The sequence below is a fragment of the Sitodiplosis mosellana genome, unplaced genomic scaffold (assembly GCF_009176505.1).
Source record: "Sitodiplosis mosellana isolate CC-2019 unplaced genomic scaffold, AAFC_SMos_1.0 Smas_scaffold_2, whole genome shotgun sequence".
Lineage (NCBI taxonomy): Eukaryota > Metazoa > Arthropoda > Insecta > Diptera > Cecidomyiidae > Sitodiplosis > Sitodiplosis mosellana.
Window position 1 is genome coordinate 3974430 of NW_022595245.1, and position 21088 is coordinate 3995517.

Sequence of the window (21088 nt, forward strand, 5' to 3'; positions counted from 1 at the left end):
AACGCGTTGCAGTTTGTCGTTGGCTATATGAGTTTCGCACCTATTCACTTCCAATGGCCTCGCGGCAAGCTCATGCATTTGGCTTTGCCACCGAGAAGAAGATCAAATGCAATCAAACGAAGTGAATTGAAAGGCATTCGTAATGTATAAAAAACCGTTTTGCGAAAAAAACGAAAACCTAACAATAAAACAGCCGCTTTTGCGAACCGTAAATTTTTTGATGTCAGGGCTATTTGTTTTCATGTGCGCGTACAATTGTACGACTGTTCAATTGGTGTGGCTAAATGATCTAATGTGTGTTCTTTTTGTCGCTATGTGGATATGTGTCGTTGCGATGTGAGTGTTTTTTTTTCGCTTTTTACGTTCGTTGTGTGTCTATTCGTTTCATCTTTGCCGAGTTTTATGCGATGGTTAATTATTCAGCGGTATGAGCGAACGGCCAAAATGCAACATCGTTCTTTGTTCGCAGAATTCGCGCGAATAATTTTCACTTTAGCTCACGTTTGTTTTTAAATTAGAATTGTGTATTCGCTGCAGAGCAATTTAATTTAAATGCAAAGTCGAAAAGAATTCCATTGTGTTTGAAACCGTTAGTGTTGAATTGAATCAAGACACCGAAAATGCATCGCATTGCGATTACGATGGAAAAACCAATGTGAGAATGAAAGAGAGACCGAACTGAGTCTCGCTCGAGACAGAGAAGAAAGAAGAGAACATTTTGTTGGCCATTTAAAATAGTTTTTTTGCTGTTCAATAACAACAAATCAATTACAAATGCCGTGTCAATGGCTACAAAAACCCAAGTGGAAAAAACCACACGTGAATGGGTAAAGTGAGAGAACCATCCGGACAAAATTGGCAATTTTTGTGTGTCTGTATGATCTAACAATGAAATAACTCATGTGCATTTGTGAGGTTTTTCTGGTTTGTTCCAGCAAATATGCAAAATTGGCAGAGAACTGGCGAACGCGGCATCGAGCGAGTGAGCGACCGAGCGAATGTACGAGTAAACGGGCGAACGAGCGTAAGAGAGATAGCCAGCTAGAGCGATAGAAAAAGGTGAAGAGTTGCGAGTGGTGCGCCAAAAACAGTTGTTTTTCTGGTTTGAAATTTGTGTGAATTTCATCTATTCCGAATGGTTCGGGGTATGTAGAGCATGTGGCTCATGACCGCTGTTTTGGCATTTCAAAAAATGATTAAGGGCTACTATCGTTTGCATTTATGTTCTCTCCATACAAAATATACACACGGTCATACATTTCGTACACTCCATCTGAATCCTTTTTGCAGTCGCATTCAGTTTTGACTCGAAACGTTTGTAGCATTATTGTGTGTGTGCTGCCATCGCAACGTTTTTCCAATATCATAATTTACGATAGCTAACAAACATGATCGCGAAAAAGTATACGCGCGCGCGCGCGCGAGAGAGAGAGAGAGATAGAGAGAGAGAGAGAACGAAATGGCATCGGCATAAATCAAATGTGTATGAAAACAGTGTGTATGTGCATTGGAATATATACAAGAAATACACGTAACAAATGGCTGGTGCAGCTACCGTGCTTCGTTCGTTCATTCGTTTGTACGTACATTTTTTCCCTCGTTCAAAAAGGGTCAATTGCACTCTTGAGAACAACACTCACGGTAAGCAGAGTAGAAAAAAAAAAACTCGAGCGGTGTGTGTTTGTGTACGCTTTTTTATATATATATTCATTTGTTTCATCGTTTGGCGGCTGGTTTTGTTTTTATTTATTTATCAATGTAATCGCAGCATCAGCAGCCGTGTACACCAAACAGAAGCTACATTTGGATTTCACATGCAAGCAAAGTGACATTAGCACTCGAAGATTTATGATTGCTTCAATAAATAATCGTAAATAATTATGTATAATATAGTTGGAGAAGGAGCGAGAGCGAGCGAGCGAGAGAAAGAGAGAGAGAGAGAGAGAGAGAGAGAGAGAGAGAAAGAAAAGAAACTTCTAAATAGCAAATACTTTATGACCATGAATTAAGAATAAGACAAATGACACGGGATAAACTAGTATTTCTTCCATCGAAACCATTTCCATGTTGGCCAACGAGACTCACTCACTCGCTCGGTTGTTTGCTCGCTCGCACTCTTGGTCTCGTGTATAAAAAATGGTGAGATTGAAATAAATTGCTCGAAACATTGTTGCTGATTGTGTTTGGTACGCGCATAAAAAAATATTGTTGACCGTTTTAATGGTTCAGCTGTGTGAGAGATTGAGTGAGATTTGCTTGAGGTTTTTTTCTCTCTCTCTCCCTCTCTCTCTCTCTCTTTGTTTGTTATTTTGTGCCAAATGGTGTTCATTCTAATTCTCTGTCTTTACGACGGATATTAAAATGTTCAATAATTTAATGCACACATTCTTCGGTCTCATTTTGGGTGTCTTTCTTGATTCATTCGTCTTTTTGCTTCAGTATTTGTTCTTAAGCCACCTCAATATCTCTGTCTCTCGAGAGTGCCCATTAAGTTAATCTTAATACATGAGCGGTATCGTTCTCGTAGCAAAGAGCGTGTGTATCTCTTGGATGCGCGTGTTTTTCCAAGACAAGCGGAAGGAGAATGATAAAAGGAAGTTCAATAAGCGCTGAAAATCGTATTGCCCTTGTCATGGCCAAAAACGAGCTTCACTGGAGCAACAAGGTGCGAGTCGTGGAGTCAATTTGACTGCTAAATCATCGTCTTCGTCGTCGTCGTCTATATCAATTTCGAGCTGTGAATTTTACGCACAGTGTCGTGGTTCGTATTTGTTCTATTGTTTCTGCTTCGAGTGTTTTTGGTTTGGCCATTGTTGCATGTTTCGGTGTGCATTGTTCCGTGCTCGGGTTGCCACTTACAAGCATACACATTTCGATGATAGAATCTTGTTCGTTTTTGTTTTCTATGATCGTCGTCGTGGCGGGCACATTCATTCGGTCGTTTTGGTCGACTCTAGATGAAAATGAGTGCGCACAGCAAACGAGCGCTCGCATTGCGCACATTCATTCGGTCGTGTATTAATGAAAATTTATAGTGCAGCACGAAATTTTTCTTTTAGTATTCAGTTAGCGTTTAATTCATATCTCGCTTGTCGGGGGCTTCGCGGGCATCGAAGCCACAGCGCGAAAGTGTTTGTATATGCGTACAATTAGAATGTGCGAGCGTGTGTATTTCGATAATTTTTGTGTGTTATTGTTGTTGCTTCGCTATGTCCTCTGTACGTTGCCGTTGGTTTTATTGTTCGGGTTATGTGAGTGTGTATGTGTTCGCTTGGTTTGTTCATCTCGCGGGTTGTTAAATTGCCAGCTGTTCTATTTTTAAAGGTATTTCACTATTCAAATTATTTGCTCTATGCATGCTATATCTATTTTGTCTATTGTGTGTAACGAGCCGATATATATGTTCTCCTCTGTTCTCTCTTTCAAAATGTACTTTCGTTCATAATAATTGTTTTTTCGTTTCATTGTTGTTTTTTTGTTTCATTCGGCGCTTTTTTCTCGTTTTCAGAACGATGGTGTTGGAAAACCGCTTTTTTTTAATGTTTTGTTTTCGTTTTGCTCGGTGGCTGCCGCATCGACTAAATGTCAGCCACAATTTACTAACGCATTTGTGTTTTTTTCGGCATTCCTGAAATGCTCTGGAGTGACTCAATTAATAAAACGGGGCGATCGTCGATGCATTGTGCCGGTTTTGAGGCACGATGAATTGACTCTTGGTCGTGTTTTACATGCTCTCACTCTTTCTATCTCCTCACTCTTGCTGGTTCACTCTCTCTGTTCCTCTCTTGCTCTCCATTGCTCATGCTCTTTTTCCCTCTATTACGCTCTGACCGCGCGGCTAATATTTTTTTCAATTGATGGCCATGCATATTCATATTCATGCGTGGAACAAAAACGGAATATTCGAACGAGAAATGAAAAATGGGAAAGAAGTGCCGTGAAAAATGAGAAAAGTGCCGTGATATGAACTGAATAGCAATTATTATTAATGGAATCGTAAACTGTTGATATTTTTAGTAATTCGCTTTGTGTGTTTTGCGCTTGATTTTTTTCGCCTCTTCTTCTGCCTCAGAAACAATTTGTGTTCATTTTGTGTTAGTTTCGTGTTTGGATATTTCGCACTTTTTCTAATCGTCTTGTGTGTGTGTGTATGGGTCTGTTTTTTTTCTTCTCTCCACACTCGTCATGCGTGTGCACACAATACAAAAATCGAGTACGCAACAAAAGCCGCGTACATTTTACTTTTTCATCTTGGCTCTATATTTTCTCTGTGATTATTACTTTTCTTTCGGTGCTGCTGGCTGCTTCTTTTCTTTTCATTCAGCCTGGATTTTTTTAGATCAATCGCGCGCGCGAGTGCAATTCAAACACAAAGTGTGTAATAAGTTTTCAATGCATTTTTTTTCTTTCGTTCTTGGATGAATGTATGTTTGTTTTGTGTACTGTCTTTATTGTTTTACCGCGCTTCGCATCCCAAGAGGAAATTTCATTAAAGACGAACGCACCAACGAAACACCACGTCGTGGTGCGTGAGTGAGGGAGCGCGAGAGAGCGGCAATGAAATAACGAACGAACGAACGAACGAACGAACGAAAAAAGTACACACACCACACAGAGTACCGAAACGGCTAAGCATCGAAATTATAGAGAAATGAATGAAATGAATGGAAACAACAACAACAACCGCGAAGATAAGCCCGAATATAATGTAACGATATAGAAATTATCGTATTTAGAATTGAGATCTTTTCATTGAGCTATGTGGTATGCAGTGCAATGCACGTCGTTCGCCTAACATCGACTGTACAGTATATGTTGCATTCAGAGAGTCATTGTGCGTAAGTACATAAAAAAAATATATGGTATGTGCATCGAACCAAAAGACTGACGGAGATAATTTTTTTTTCTTCTACAATTGTTGCCTCAAAGGTTTTTTTTTCTTCTTCTTTTTTCCCCTCTTTATAGTCCGAATAACTTCTTTTACACTCACGTTTGATGTGATTGCCGGTTTATATGAGTGTGGATGCGTTGTGAGTGTGTGTTTTTTTTTCTTTCTTCTTGGAATTTTTACCAAGCAGAGAAATTCGAATAAATGCAATAATCATTTGAAATAATAAACACGTTCTTATTGCCACAAACAATATCTTTCACTCACCGACAGATTAAAATCTCTTATACATTTCGCAGTTGTCAATTGAATGAGCAACACGGCAAGACAGAGAGAGAGAGAGAGAGAAGAAAATGTGCTTTTCAAGGTTCATCCAATTGTATCGGAGACGAATCGCAAACAGATCGCTCTCTCATGTTTATTCATAAATTCTAACTAAACAATGGGACTGAATCGGATCACACGCCTACTTCATCGTATTCACGCCGACGACACATAAACATAATGCACAAACACACGAGCTGTTCATCCAATCGATAAATAGAATGGATCGATAGCAGATTGCGCGCATTTAACACGAGGACGGTTCGATTTGTTTGTTTGTTTGTTTCTCTTCATTTCTTTCTGAATCGATTGATTGCATTTTTCAGCAGAAAAATTATGATCACATTATGTGATTCACATATGAAGAAATTCATTTGCAAGAAACATCTTCATTAAAAAAAATGACTTCAACTTTCCAACGCAATTATAGCCGTGGCCAATAATGCGCTCGATCGATCTCTGTACTGTTCGTGTTCCAATCAAATCGACCGTCGAAGAATTCTAACGCGCCCGGGAAAAAAGTGAAAAGGCTATCATTTTTGCTCATGCAATCATCGTTCACATACAAGGTATCGGCTGTAGCAGGAAAGCAATGGAATCAGAAATGAAGAAGAAGAAGAAGAAGAAGAAAAATATGTGTCGACATCAATAAATATCAAAAAGTTTATTATACGCGTTTAGTGAATGCAATAAATGTGGCCAAGCAAGCGATGATCATAGATCAAACGAGTTCACCGCGCACACGACCATATCAATTAAGCGGGACGAGCGCGCGCGCCCGCCCGTCTGGGCCTGTATGTTGAGGCGCGCGCGCATCTTTCGATCATGCAAACATTATGTGAAAACTAAAAATACAATATATATATATCCATCGCATTGGAACATTATGCGACACAATGGTATGATACGTTATGAGCGCGCGCGAGCGAGCAAGAATCGTCGGTTTCTTTTTGCTTTGTTATCTTCCTCGCCGCTTTTGCCACTATCTTCTTAGTCTGTCATTGCCCTGTGTGTGTGTATATCCACAATTTTATATAGGTTTTTTATTCTTCTGTTTCTTCTCTTGGGCGCACAAAGCTCCCTTCTGGCATTTTGATTCGTGGAGCCAGTTTTTCGATTCGATTAATTTTAATTACCAACAGAGTGATTAACACAGTAATCAGTTTCATTGTGTCTCACCGTCAATATGGGCTTGCTAAAGCCATCATGATAAATCATGCGTAAATGACTGAGAGTGTGCGTCAGACCCGGTTCTTTATCTCTCTTTGTCTTTCTCACATTCTCTAGTCTGACAAAATAAAGTATTGAATGTGACTTTTTGGGTTCTATTTGCCCATTCTGGCTGTTGCGTGAGCACACACACACATACACACACAGCAAATACCTCGGTGTACACCGCGTCGATTTATACATATTAGAAAATGACGGTGTAAAATGTAGCCAATGCTTAATTTTAGCTATGGTCTGCGACGTCGACGTCGTTGTCGTCTTGATCTGTCCTCAATTTTTATTGACATATACCATGGCAATTTAAATTGAATCCGAAATTTATTACAGATTAAAGGAATGGTTTTCGGTTGTACTTAAGTGCCGTTACACCGTCACCGTCACCGTCACCGACTTCTTCGTCATGTTCGTGCCGTTTTAATGCCAGCGGTGGATTGAAATGATCGCGCCGGTTTTTATGCGTTCTTTTGTGTACACTTTTCGACATCTCTGGCTGCAACGGCGATCATAAATTTTCATTTTCAGAAAAATGCATTTAATTGCCAACCATTAAAATAGCATAGACACACACTCTTTCCCATTCGCTCTCTGTCTCTTTTGACAAACGCATCGAACACAGTAGAAGCAGCAATAACAACAATACAACAAACGGCAGCAACAAAATCGTCAACACTCTCTATCACACACAGAGTGTTCAGACATTAAAATACTATGTGCTGGTGCTCATCTAATTTCAGAGCAAAGTCTCGCGAGTGTCTATATTTCTTTTATGTAACTCGGATGAGACGAAAACCATTAAACTTACAACAAAGATTTTCTTTCAGATTTTTTTGTTCTTTATCGTGTGTTGTTGGTTTTTTTCTCACTCGATTCGTGTATGTTGTGCTGCTAATGTTGTTGTTGCCAACGTTTTGTGTCTCATTCTCACTTCGATTGCCGTCAACTGGTGCGTTCTCGTCGTTTGTTTGCCATTTGATTTATTATTATTGCTTTTGTAGTTTTCCCCCCGAAAAGATAACTTTGTCTGCCGCTTTTCTCGCGCGCACTCTCTCACTCTCTCTCTCTCTCTCTCTCTCTCTCTCTTTGGCTCTTTCTCGCTCGCCGAATCGAACTATTTTCGCTATTAATCGAAAACTCCCTTCATCTCACACTCGATTGCTCGTCGATGCCGCCGCCGTCTAACGATGATGAATCGATAACATTCACCGAAAATCCACTCAACTAAATCTCATTTTTTTCCATCAACCCAGTCAAAATAGACGCATTCTTTTGACGATTGTGTGACTAACTCACCAACGAAAAATCGGCGGCACGATGAATTTTTTAGTTTCCAACGATTCAGACTTTTTGATTCGGTCTCAATTTTATGAGTCGTTCTTTTGTCTTTGATTCGTTGTTCGGCGATTTTGTAAGTTCGAGAGCCTTTCGGAGGTGTTTTATGTGCGAGAGGGAGAGAAAGCACGTGAACAAGAGCGAGAAAGTGTTGTCGAAATCAATGTTCAAGGGGACAAAACCATCAATCGCATGCAATTACGACAAACATAATTTATACGACCGAGAACAGTGCCATGAACTCGAGCGCAGTAAATTTCCACTGTTTGCCTCGCAGCCAAAATCCTTCGACACACACTGTACTTACTTTGAATTTAAATTCTAATGGTTAATAATGATTCGTGCATATCGAACGATTGAAAGTAACAAAATGTTATGATTTTTTTTTACAAAAAGTTCGGCAGTTATTTTAAATGATAATTGGCTGATGCTTGTAAAACAAGAAATGGCCATTTGAAGTAACAAATCTGGTTGTTTTGTGTGGTCGATTGAAAATCAAGCATTGAATGCTCGAAATAATCACCACTGTTTCTCTCTTTCTCTCTCTCCAAATCTGTGTCCGTTCAAATGATTCTGAATCGCATGTGCTCTTTTAGACGAAGCATAACACCATTCACACCAATGTAAGCGATTATTTTCCATTAAATTGCATGCCAAAACCATATAATACTGTTTGCATTGCATGTTGTTGTTTCGGTTTACGTGTAAAACATTCCATCGAGAGCCGAAAGTGATATTAAATAAATAATAAAATTGTCTTGGAGTGGCACTTTCGCTTCAGGCGGTAGCCATAACTGCTCAGCAACGACATTATATGTGAAAAATAGCGATATTTTGAATTGGCCGTTAGTTTTTTGCCCGGCATAATCCCAAAATAGATGCGATTTTACGATGCTTCATACTATCTCATTCCGTCGCCTCACGCTAAATGCTCTCACAGTCACACTCCCGGTTTTTATAGCCAAAACACGAAAAACAACCAACCAACCAAGAACACAGAGAGGAGAAAAAATGGTTTAACTACATTTAGCCCGTGCCAATCTAATGTAATGTAACTGAAATTTATTAGCGTCAAAAAGTCTGCTTTTCATTCCAAATCTAACATCTAGTGAGAATCTAAGCGAAATGATCATGTTCTTGTTTCCATGCCTTCTGCATTTTTTTCATTTTCCACATTTTCAGTGGGAACAAAACAGAGAGAAGAAAAAACGAACAGAATGTCAAAATGTTTGGCTATTGAGATATGACAGCACGAAAAAGAGCGAGAGCGAGAGAATAGAGAAAAATAAGTATTAAGACAGGTCTTTTCGAAAATCTCTCGAGATCCTTGCCTCGATTCATCTAAAATCACCAAATATTATATTTTTGACTTTTAAAATGATGAACAGTTGCAGGCAAAGAGATGACAAAAAGGTGATATTGAAGAAAGACACAAGCGAATGAAGAAAGAAAAAGAAGCAACAACGAATACGAAAGAACACAATTTTTCGTTCAGCTTTTCCACTCTCTCGCTTCATTTTTAACTGTTAGGCACTGTATTTATAGACGCAGCCAGAACAGCAACGCATAAACACAACGCAGCAAAGCGATATATAATTTTTGTTCGTTGTTGTTATTTTTCAATTATGTCGTGAGCAATCAAAATTACAATTTACTTGCAAAGTGTAGACAGAATAGTGTCGTAGAAATGCGCGATTTTGTAATTGTTGTCGCACACGGGGCATGGCGAGTGCGTAAAATAGCGCGGCGAATATTTATTTATTTATAGAAATTTTATAGATATTTTCGGTCTGAATTGGTTGGCGCGCCGGTTTCGGTGTTGTTGTTTCGCCATTTCGGCGCGCATACACACACACACACACACTCACACCACATTTCACGAGAAATTAAAATTCATATTTTTGAAGGAATAGCAACAGCAACAACAACATGGGCAAGAAATTGAGCATAATTTCTGGAAGCAAAAACACACCGCCGGATGAATATTTGTGTTTGTCCCGGCATTCTAGCGAACCGCATTGCTTGTTTGGAATTTCGCAAATGATGTGTGCAAACCGAAGCGTAAACAAAATTCGAAATGAGCGACGAACAGAACAGAATGGAAAAAGAGAGAGAGAGAAAAAGAACCGCGTCAAGCGCGTGTGTGTGGAATGAGGCAAAAAGGAAATTACAACGAATCATTTGGGTGAATCGTTTTCGGTTCATGTGAATATAACGATTTGTAATCCAAACAAAATGTGTCCTAGTTCGCGAGTACACACATACAATTGATGGATCGGGTAAAGTACTCTCTAACTCTTGCCATACTCGAGACATGCATAGACATAAACAATTCATACATTCTCGATATCGTTCGACAAATGCGAAATATTTCTTCGTTTTTTGTTTCCTTTTTTTCGTGATCAAATAGAGTTTTCTGTGCGAGTTGGCCGCCTTTTTCTCTCATTCAAGCACACACACACACACGCACAAAACTTTGAATCGGCGGCTCGATGAAAAATATCAAAACTAACCCAATTTATCTGAGTAATGTGATCATACAGTCATAAAAGAGACATGCAAAACCGCGAACACTTAGCAGCACAGCACACACCGAGAGAAAAAGTGACGTTTCTCCTCGAGAAAATTAATGCGATTTCGGTATGCATCTTTGCAACCGACACTCTGCAATCAAAACAATTATCGTTTTTTTTATTTTGCACCAAATCAAATTGATTATTATGATTTCAAAGCGGCGCAGAAATTTTTTTTTTTCCTTCTACTCATCATAGCTGAACGTAGCGCGTCCACTGCAAATAGATATTTATAAACACTTGACCGTTATTTTTGGTTGTTCGAGTGAGTGTTTGTGCCTCACACAATTACGTCACATGCATACAAAGCGCGATCTCGCCGATTTTATTACAGTCATTAGATTAGATGGATTTTGATATTTTACATCTCAACCGTGCGAAATCGAGATGTTCTTATAAACGAAAGGAAAAAGAAGAAATGAACAGCAAAAGAAACAAAGAGCTCGTACACGGTGTAGCTCAGAATGATGACGACGACGGCGATGTCGACGATGCACGAAAAATCGTTCTAAATTTATAATTTTCAAGTAAGTGCAAGAAATCGCAGAAAGCCATAATAAATATAAATGCGCCAAACGATTGAAACAAAAAGCGCAATTTCGCAATCGAGGTGCCCTGGTGTAAGTGTTTGTTTATTGCCGTTTGAGATATCGCCGAACAGTGTTCGGAAATACAACACAGCAAAGGAACAAAAAAGAAGAAGAAGAAACAGAAACAACGAAGAAACAAAATAAATAATCGACTTGAAAAAAATATGGCCGAATAAATGACGACTATTATATGCTGATCCACACTGAGCTCTATAACTTATCACTAGAGCTCTCATTAGAAAAATACGTAAACAAAAACAAAATAAATTGAATTTAGTGAGATGTTTTAGTTATTATTAGTTTAGACTCATGCGTGAGTATGTATGTGCTTACATCGAGTGCGAGAGAGAGAAAGAGAGAGAGAGTGTGTGTGTGTGTGCGCGCGCACCTAGCGCTCACGCTCATATTATATCTCTCACTATTGGCCTGTGTTTGTTCAATCTTGTTCGCACGTCGCCTGACGCGCCGCCAAAACACGAGAGATCGACTGAAAAATGTAGACGCGCTTTGCTTTGCCAATGTATTTTTCATGAGCTTTTTTTTCGCTTGATTCCAATGTAGTATTAATGTTATTATTATTTATGGATACTTCTGCTTTATCATTGATTCTGATCGACATCGAAGAATGGGTGCACACATTCTCTCGTCGCTTACTCTATCTCTCTCTTCATCTATCTTCCTGTAAGTCATTCATACGTGTAGTGGCGATACGCGTAAAGTTGTTGACTTCGGGGGAATACGTTTGCCGCTTGATGTTTCAAGCCATTTTACAGCTCAAACAATATGATGGCACATATTGCGAATAATTACTATCATTCTCTGTCATGTGTGTATGTGCGTTGCTTACGTTACAAAAGTAGGCAGCGTGAGCTGGGCTCATTTTTGCATAGATAACGTATCATTTGAGCGTTAATTGTCTCAAGTAAAGACGTTGTTATTGCCAACGAATCGATTGAGATTTCTGAAGTAGCAACTTGATTGATTATTATTTGTTGTTTTTTTTTGTGTGGGAATAACGGCGATTTATCGCTTTGACAAAATATTTTGCTCTTGATTGAGAAAATTACTAGCCTTAGACATACACTTAATCTTGCCGATGGATCAACGAAGAGTTTGAGTTTGTGTTTCAAATGAATGCCTAAGCTTGATCGCTTAAAGGAAAATATTTATCGATTTAATTTGTTTCTGTCTTTTTTTCCGTTTCGTCTAAACTTTCTGTTGTGTAGGATGTAGAGAAGACAAAAGAAAAGTGCTTACCTTTCGTTTGAGATTGCTGACATCCCGTTGAACATTCAATGCGATCAACATATCGCGTTCGCGTTGTTCCCGTTCTCGCAGCTCGTCCAGCAATGCGGTGTATTTTTCGCGATTCTCTTCGTCTTCGGTGACTTGTAAATAAGCGCGCCAATTGTTTGAGTCGAAGCCCCAGTGCAATGTGCTGTTTTCTTGATTTGAATGGACATGGCATACGAAACGTTGCGGTGAGAACATGAGATTGCATTCGATGCATCGAATGCACGCTGGTTCTTTGTATGTGTACAGTTCTGGTGTGCAAACACCTTCGCATTTGCCAAAGCATCGATGAATTACCCGAAATGAAATGGCATTTTTTGCAATAACCGGCCGATCGCCACGATGCAACAATGCACTGCACAGGCGTTCGGCATTGGTGCGCGTAATCAAACCGGATGTGTTGACGTCTTCGGGTAGAATTTTGGCGGCTTTGAATTGATTCAATTGATCGGGTGAGCATTGTGAGCAGAAAATGCGTAATTCATCGAAGATGCGATTGATTTGATCCAAACCAAAGTCCATCAGTACATTGTTCAACACTTGTGGAAAGCATAGGCGCATTTCGCCGCCCAGCAAAAAGCATCCAATTTGTTTGCCCTCCAAAATGGTTTCGTAGAGTACGCTGCGACCGGTATCGGCGGCCGATAGCACTGGTTGTGGTATTTCGGGTGGTTGCAATGGCGGTGGAGCCGGCGTGTGTGGCTCATCGCGGAGATCTGGTGATGGGATTTCTTTTTTCATCGCCGTCGACGACGATGAATGGACGACAATCGAAGAGCCAGGACCCTGCAAACTCTTTGTTGCACTGTCTTGGTAAATTTTTAACACGCTTCGCAATGAATGTGGCGTCACAAATTCATTCATTTTCGTTGTGTGTGAGTTTTTGTTGTTGTTGTTGTTGGGTGTCGTCTTTCGAAGATGATTCTAATGTTTCTGCTTAGATTCTTTTTTGTTCGATTTCACTGAGATTGCTTTAACTTGTTTTATTTTCGGTCACTTTTATTTGTTGTTCGTAAGAGTCTCTCTTTTTGCTTACTCACTTCTTTCTCCTTCAAATCGATTCAATCGACGTTTCTATATATGTTTCGTGTGCGGATTTTTTTCTCTGTGTGTTTGTTACTTGTCTTCAATTTGCCTTGATTTCTATTCGTGCAAAATCATCACTGTTGATCGCTGAACGCTTCGTAATGAAATGAAACCAATGCAGAATTTAAAACAATCAAATGATTTATCCATTTTGCCGGATGTTTGATGTTGATGTGTGTTGCTTGCTGCTGATGCTGCTGAACGACTACAGATTTTTTTTGTATCTGTATCAATGCTTTCTTTTTCGGCTGGATTATTTCTACGAGCCAGAGAAACGTATGCGAAAAAAGCAATCTCGATTTCGTTGAAACAACTCAATTTTGTATTGTCACTGGCTCTCAATAACACCGGGTTTTTTCCTGCGTGTGTGTGTGTATGTGCAAACAGCAATCTCGGCGATTTTTTTTGTGTGTGTAAAAACAATGAACACACAGGCAACACCGAAATGATATTGTGTCGTTTCGTGTTTGTGCCGTCAATTTGCAACAATATGATTTTTTTCTGCCGCTGACGATGTACTTTTTTTTGTCATTCAAAACAATTCCAGGCAATTTTCTATGACCCGGCGAATAGAACAAGAGCGGGCGAATAAAAAATAACCGTAGCGAGCGTTCTCTGATTATCTGCTATTTATTCTCTCCGTTTTGTATGTTCGGATATTTTTATATCGTTTCAGGAATATACAGACACTGATAGACCAAAATGAAAACACCAGATTGCAATTAATTGAAATGCTCTAGATGAATGAGCCGCGTACACCGATAATAATGCTGTATGTAGATATTGAATCGAAAAAACGACGTCGGTCATACGGTCATTTGATACAGCCCACTCACACAACGATTATCTATTACATATACACACCGGGTTTAACAAAAAGAGAGCGAGACGCGCGCGCGATTTATCTATCTCACTAGCAAATTGTTTCCTTATTTAATGTCTCCGCGAAATTCATGCGGAACGCGAAAGGAACAGAGCACAAACTGGTTTTACTTGCGCTAAAGGAAAACAAAAAATTCTTGTCTTTTTCGGAAGATTGCTGATGCGTGCAACAAAAAAGACATGTGTGTCTGTTTCTTCTCTTTTTCCGGGTGTGTTTTGTTCTTTTTTTCTCTGTTTCTTATTTACTTCACTGTTGTGCTTGTTCTCAATCAAATCGAATGTAAGATTACACGAAATTTTATTTTTGATCGGCTGGTTAAAAATGTATTTCGGTCTCGTCCACGTCGGTTTTTATTGACACAAAGCTTTGACTCGTTTTTTTCTTCTCTTAATCGTTTATTGTCTACAAATCGGCTTATCTGCATGCAAAAATTGTGTCTCTTTCTTTACTGACAGTCGACAGTTTATTGTTGTTATTCTCTCTTCGATTGTTTACTATTTACGGAATTTCGAACTGATTCCTCACTTGTTTATCAATTAGACTGAGTGAGTTTGCATAAACAACACCCTGCCGAGATTTGACTTCGTCAATGAAATCTTTACTTTACGCTTTTTTCTTTTCGTTGTTGTTGTTTTGTTTCACCGAACGGCTTCATTCATTGTGCATGCTTCACGATTGCCGTGTGTGTTTTTCTTTTCTTTTCTTTTTTGTTTTCGTCTATTTTTTTCCTCGTAAAATCACTTCACTTTGAATCACTCACTTCGTCAAATCGAACAAAATCGAGATCAATCACTTTTTAGGCACATATATACACACACACTCTGTTTATCTCGCTCGTTTAAATATAAAAACCAAGCTGTTTTTAACCATTTAAATTTATTCATCGAAGGAGTTGAAGCGATAAATTTCAATGAATTTGAATAGATGACGTCCTGCTGATTGTGTGGCTGTGCAGTGTGTTCGATGCGATTTTTTTTTCTTGTCCAATAAATTCAATGAAACACATCGGAAGTGTAGTTTGTCACCTTCTGAGTCAATTTTTTTTTCATCGTTGTTTTTTTTTCCTGGATTTTTTCGAATTTTCTCTGAGTTTTTTTTTTTTCTTCAAAAAAAAAACAACTATTGCTTAACTGAATGATGAGTTTGTTATCTGGATTTGTATCGGTCAAAACTGTTGTGTCTCACGTATTATATGCACCCAGTGTTGACACTGCTATTCTGTTTCGTTAACGTTTTGTTTCCCTAATATGTGCGACGACAGAAAAATCAACCGAACGGTTCCGTTCACTTTGATCAACAGAATATTTCTGTTTTAAATAAAATGTCTGGCAAAATACGCAACCTCTGTATGCCGAGTGTGTTGTATGATTGTGTTTGTAGCATATACATATTGTCTCGGCGCATTCAATATTTTCCATGTATGCGAGCCATGTCTGCGTGTCTGTCTTGCACCAACAACACTGACGACAACGACGACGGCGACGGTATAGCGGCATCCATACACCCGATTCAATGTAGTTGTGCGTGCTCGCACTCTCTGCTCACCGCGCGCGCGGTCGATTCCAACTCATTGCTGTTATGAGTCAAACCCGCGCTTATGTATGCGATGTATATATAGTATATATGCGTAACATTGACTATGTGAATATAGATTTTTTTTTATTCGTTCGTTCGCTCGTTCGCCGTTTGTTAATGCTCGCAGACGCTTCGCGCTATTTTCCATGTATATGTGCAATATTTACTTGTCTGGTTTTCGGTTCGCTCCTGCTCTCTCATTGTCTACACATCCATTCTCGCCCGAGAAAATACACACAGCGACTTCAGAACATACAGTGCCAATGCAGTGCTCTCGCTTCCAACTCGTTCGTTTGCGCAACATACACACTCTTGCCATCCTGCTCATTGCCAGACGATTTTTACACAAACACGTCTAAAGTGCGAGTGCCACTGTAATACTTATCGAAATTGCATTGTGTGTGACAAACCAGAGTCTGAATTACGGATTCACGATTTATGCGTTATCATCGCATCGGCTGTGTGAAGGACACACATTCGAATAAGTATTTCTCTTTGACTACGATCGTTTACATTCAAATGAGTTTGCTTTGTTAGCGAGTGGAATTTTTTACAGCTGATTTTAAAAAAAAAAAATTCAACAATCAGTTGAGATTGTTGACCTTTTTGTATAAATAAAAAATTTCACGATATTTTTATTTTGGACCAGATTTTGTATATAAAAAGAACAAATCGACGATAAAATGTGGTAAATTTGAAAAAAAAGAGCAAAAATAAAAAAAAACAGCCAGCAAAAAATCGAAGTAAAAAAAATGAACGAAGAATTGAACATGGGCACACAAATTCGTTTAAATTAGTCAATGTGCATGAGGTTTAGTGAATTCAATATACGCGTATATAATTTCATGCTGGTCAATAGAACGACGGCGGTCGCAGAATGTGCGACATACTAGACAGACAAACGCTTCGCATGCAAACGAGTACGCGCGGAGCGAGGAAAATACGATAGTGAAAAAACGCTCGGTGGCGGTGACGACGACGGGAGTATGTGTGCTTGGTCATGAATGTGAGCCGATGCCATTGGCGAGTGCTGAAGCGGTCGGCGTCATCGGCTTAACCACCGAGATTACCCTGGTTTGCTTGTGTCGCGCTGCACAGAACGGCGGTTCCCACACATGTGAGCGTTGTTGCGCGACGGCAAATATATTCACATATTCGGCACTAGCGTAGAATATTAAAATATGCAGAAGTTGACTTTGTTATGGCGGCTTCCACTAACGAACTTATGCGACACATATATACAGATGTTACTGCTGCTGCTGCTCGTTTTGCTTTTTCGCGTTGCTGTTTTTTTTTTCATTCTCAACTCGTCTCTTCATCGCGCTTCGTTTCTCTTCTGTTCTGTTCTCTCTGTTTGTGGGAATATGGCTATGTACAAGTACACGGGGCGACTAAAACTCTCTCTCTCTCTCCCTTTCTGTCGTTCTCGCGCGCCCGCTCGTTCGCGGTTTTCGGTGTGCACTTTAAATGGCGACAAACAGCGAGCAATCGATATAAACATAGTTCAAATAGTGGTAAGCTAAAGACTCAACCGTTTCTGTTTGGCTTTGTTGCTGCTTTTTTCTCTTCTCTTCATTCGCTCTATCTCGCTCGTCTCATCATTGTCGCACTGATGTCGGCGATTCGCGGGCACATGAAAAAAGGCCGACATTAGGAAAAAAATACATAGACAACACATACATAGTCACATGCACAAGCCAAACCGAACCGAACCGAGCTGTACATATTCACGTATTTGCACAGTCATACTCATCAATAATCCAATATAATCAATTGGTCATAGAAGATGAATCCAAAAGCAAACGACGACGACGGCATAAAAAACGAACCGCTTTTTTTTTTCTTTTTTCGATTGCTTCTTGGTCGCCGTTTTTTTAATAATGTCATGCTGTGTGTATTTGCAATGTGTGTGTGTTTTGTTTTGTTTTTTTTTTTTATTTCTTCTGTTGTTCCTTCTTCGTTCCGTTCTCTTGTGTGTTGTTTTGTTTTTTTTTTCTCTATTTTTGCGTGTTGTCGCGCGATTTTACTCTGTTCGCTTGCCAATATTATGCGTTTTTTTGGACGACGTCGTCGTCGTCTATTCCTCAAACTAGTCAAAGTTTGGCGAATCGTTTTGAATGGCAATTTATAATGATTCCCAATGAATACACGTCTATATTCGTCGTGTTTTCGATGTTCGTCTAGTTTGAGTAATTATCGAGCCAAAACACACACACCAGACGAGAACGGTTTAATAACACAAAATCAAAATGACCATTCGAATGGGCAAGCGGAATAATGAAACGTAATTCTGTTTTCAAATGAAGTGCCTCTGAGAAAATTTTTCAGTAAAAAAGCCCCACAAAAATATTGTCTGATAAAAATTTGTATGAAAATCTTATTCAGACAATATTTTTGTGGGGCTTTTTTACTGAAAATTTTTCTCAGAGGCACTTCATTTAAAAACAGAATTACGTTTCATTATTCCGCTTGCCCATTCATTCCAACTTGATTATGGCCAAAATGATTTCGGAATTTCGAGAAAATACAAGTCTCATTTGCAATAATCATAATTTATTCATTCCGTCCGTCAGTTTTTGAATAAGCGCGTATGGGTGCCCCCGTATCCATTCAACAACATACATCATTCCAATTTAGCGAAAATCTATCGAAATAGAAACAAACATTAAATTGCTTTTGCTTTGCGGTTTGCAGCTCAAAATTATATTAAATTGATGGGTAAAATAGATTTCAAAATTTATTGATTTTGGACAATGGCATTTCTAGAAATGATTGGTTTCGACGAGGCAGCAAAACAAAAGAAGAACGCCAATTTCACGCGCGTCCTATTTACATGGATATTTTTGAATTTACATTTTCCAATTCGATTTCTTTTCTCTGGTTTTGGATAAAAAAAAATTTGCTCTCATTTCTTTGCGTTTTTCGTTGCTTGTAAGTTGAACAGAACGATGAACAGGTCATGTAGAGCAGACGAGCTAATAGAATTTTACACATACATTTGTCCGGTCTCCTCGCGTTTATTGTATCAATTGAGAGGCACTCGCGCGCGTTTCAGTGAAATGTGAAACGTTTCGGGACAACGACGACTCGAAATATAATGTGTGTGCGTTGGTGTGGCGCACACAAATTGAAGAAGGTTGTCTACGTCTATTTGAAAATGCTAACGACAATCGCATAATTCGGATTTTGCTTTTGTTGTCGGTTTTGTGTATCTCTCTCTCTCTCTCTCTCTCTCGAGCGACTTGGTGTCTCTTTGCCAAAGTCGTGTTCGCCAAGCTCCGACTTTTGGCTCTCTCGCCACCTCTCTCTCTCTCTCTCTCTCTCTCTCTCTCTCTCTCTCTCATTCCTTCTCTATTGCTCGGTAAATATCTTGTGCCGGTTGCTATACATACACCAATGTTCACTTTGTACAATGCATGTAGCACTGTGTAGTCTCACTCAATAAGCAAAGTCAGCGGTTGAGAATGTTTTCGAGAAGCGACGCAAAGAGAAAACTTTTTAAGCAAATAGAATCGTCTACATTGGCGCTATTATCGAGCCCATGCCACAGTGAATTTTGCATTCAATTCAGAGCCGTATCCAGAGTGGTGCGGAGTATGCTCAGCATGCCCAAAAATTGCCTGAGCATGCCCAAAGCATGCTCGACTCAGAAAGAAATTGTATTATTCTACAATTTATATGCAAAATTCAAATGAAATTCGCTCAGCTATCAATAATAACAACAACTAGTCGATTATTATAATTTCAAGAGCAAGAAGCAAGCTATATCCAAAATGCAATGTACAATATATCGTTCACTCACTATTGTTTAGTCTCATGCCATTTGGATTGTTCACACAATGTACTGTGGCTTATCTTCCATGTATTTACATAATCGCAATATTGTCGCGTCAGCAGATTTGCGATCAACAGTTCAATCAGCTGATAAACAAACTGCTTAAAAAATTTCAAAGCATTCTGTGTTTGCAATTCAATGCATTATGTCAACTGTTTTAACGGTATATGACTAAATGAAAACAATCGCTTGCTCATGATTAATCATAATCGATCGGCGTTCTGGCTGCTGCCGAAAATTGAGCGAACTTCATTTGAGTTTCAATTGTTGAATTGCAAACATTGTGTTCGAAATGAATAAAAAATTAAAACAAGAGACTATTGTTGGTCCCTTTCAGAGAAATGGTATGGAGGACTTAAATTGTAGTGATTCTAATTCCATAAGTTTTTGCTAATTTTTTAGATTTTTCTTCCACACATTTAGTATTACCAATGCATTGGTAATTCCTTATGGAGATTTTTGTTTTGTTTATTCATCGTTGTTTGTAAAAAAATCTGCCGATCTTTTGCATTGTCTCTATGTATTTCTTATGGACTATGTACAGTGCAATGCGTTGATAAAGACAGACTTGTTGACAAATAACGGTAAATAAACAAAACAACCTCCATAAGGAAATGTATTGGCAATGCTAAATGTATGGAACAAAAAACTTTCAGTCTCTCTAATTTCTGCTAATTTTGCTATTTTTGAACGAAATATCACTATTTTTTTAATCGTGTCTGTCCCCTAGAATATATTATTAATAGCAATAGCCGCCGTTGAATCCGCTTCGACTTCAAGTGCTTCAGCATCACGAACTAACGCTCCAGAAATAGCTTCAAACAGTGATCAACCAGTCTCTGATAATGCAAGTGAACGAGATAAAGTGGCGAATATCGATTTGGAAACAAGTGCGCGCAAACCGTCCGAAATAAGTAAATATTTCGATTCCGAAGACTATCACAATATTTAAATGATTACGAAGTTTCGGGTTTGAGCACCAAAGATGAGCCGCGAAAAGAGGTAGAAAATGCATTCAATCAAACTATTCAGAAAATTCTTTCTGAAATGGAACGATGTTTTCAAGAAAATAATGAAATATTGTTAGCATTGAGCACAGCATATGAAATGGATTTGAACAAAATAAAGCCACTTTTATTCCTTAGTGTAAATTCGCCTGATGAGAGCAGCATCAACGTAGCCAAACAATATTTACAGAGAGAGGAAGCAAAGTCAAAACAAAATGATCCAGACTATAAATTTAATGTCTTAGAAGAATTATATAAAATTCGTATCGCGATTCCCGATGTTTATGATTTTTTCTGCATGGTCGAAACGTTTGGATCGAGCACAGCTATAAGTGAGTCATCTTTTTCGTGTTTGTCGCGAATAGAAACAATGAAACGTATGTCAATGAGTGAGCAACGAATGTGCGATCTTTCATTTTTGGCCTTTGAAAATAAATATTTACACGCATTTCCGAATGAACGTATTCTTAAGTAT

At 38.9% G+C, this 21088-nt stretch overlaps 1 protein-coding gene across 1 annotated transcript in view; it reads right to left on the reverse strand.

The window, feature by feature from the left end:
• LOC129565061 (ski oncogene-like) overlaps window positions 1-15546 on the reverse strand; it is a 124594-nt gene extending 109048 nt beyond the window's left edge. Inside the window, exon 1 of the mRNA XM_055439418.1 lies at window positions 12192-15546. Coding sequence (XP_055295393.1) covers window positions 12192-13091 — 900 coding nt within the window. The 5' untranslated portion in view covers window positions 13092-15546. The remainder of the gene's footprint in view (window positions 1-12191) is intronic.
• Between the last annotated feature and the right edge of the window lie 5542 nt (window positions 15547-21088).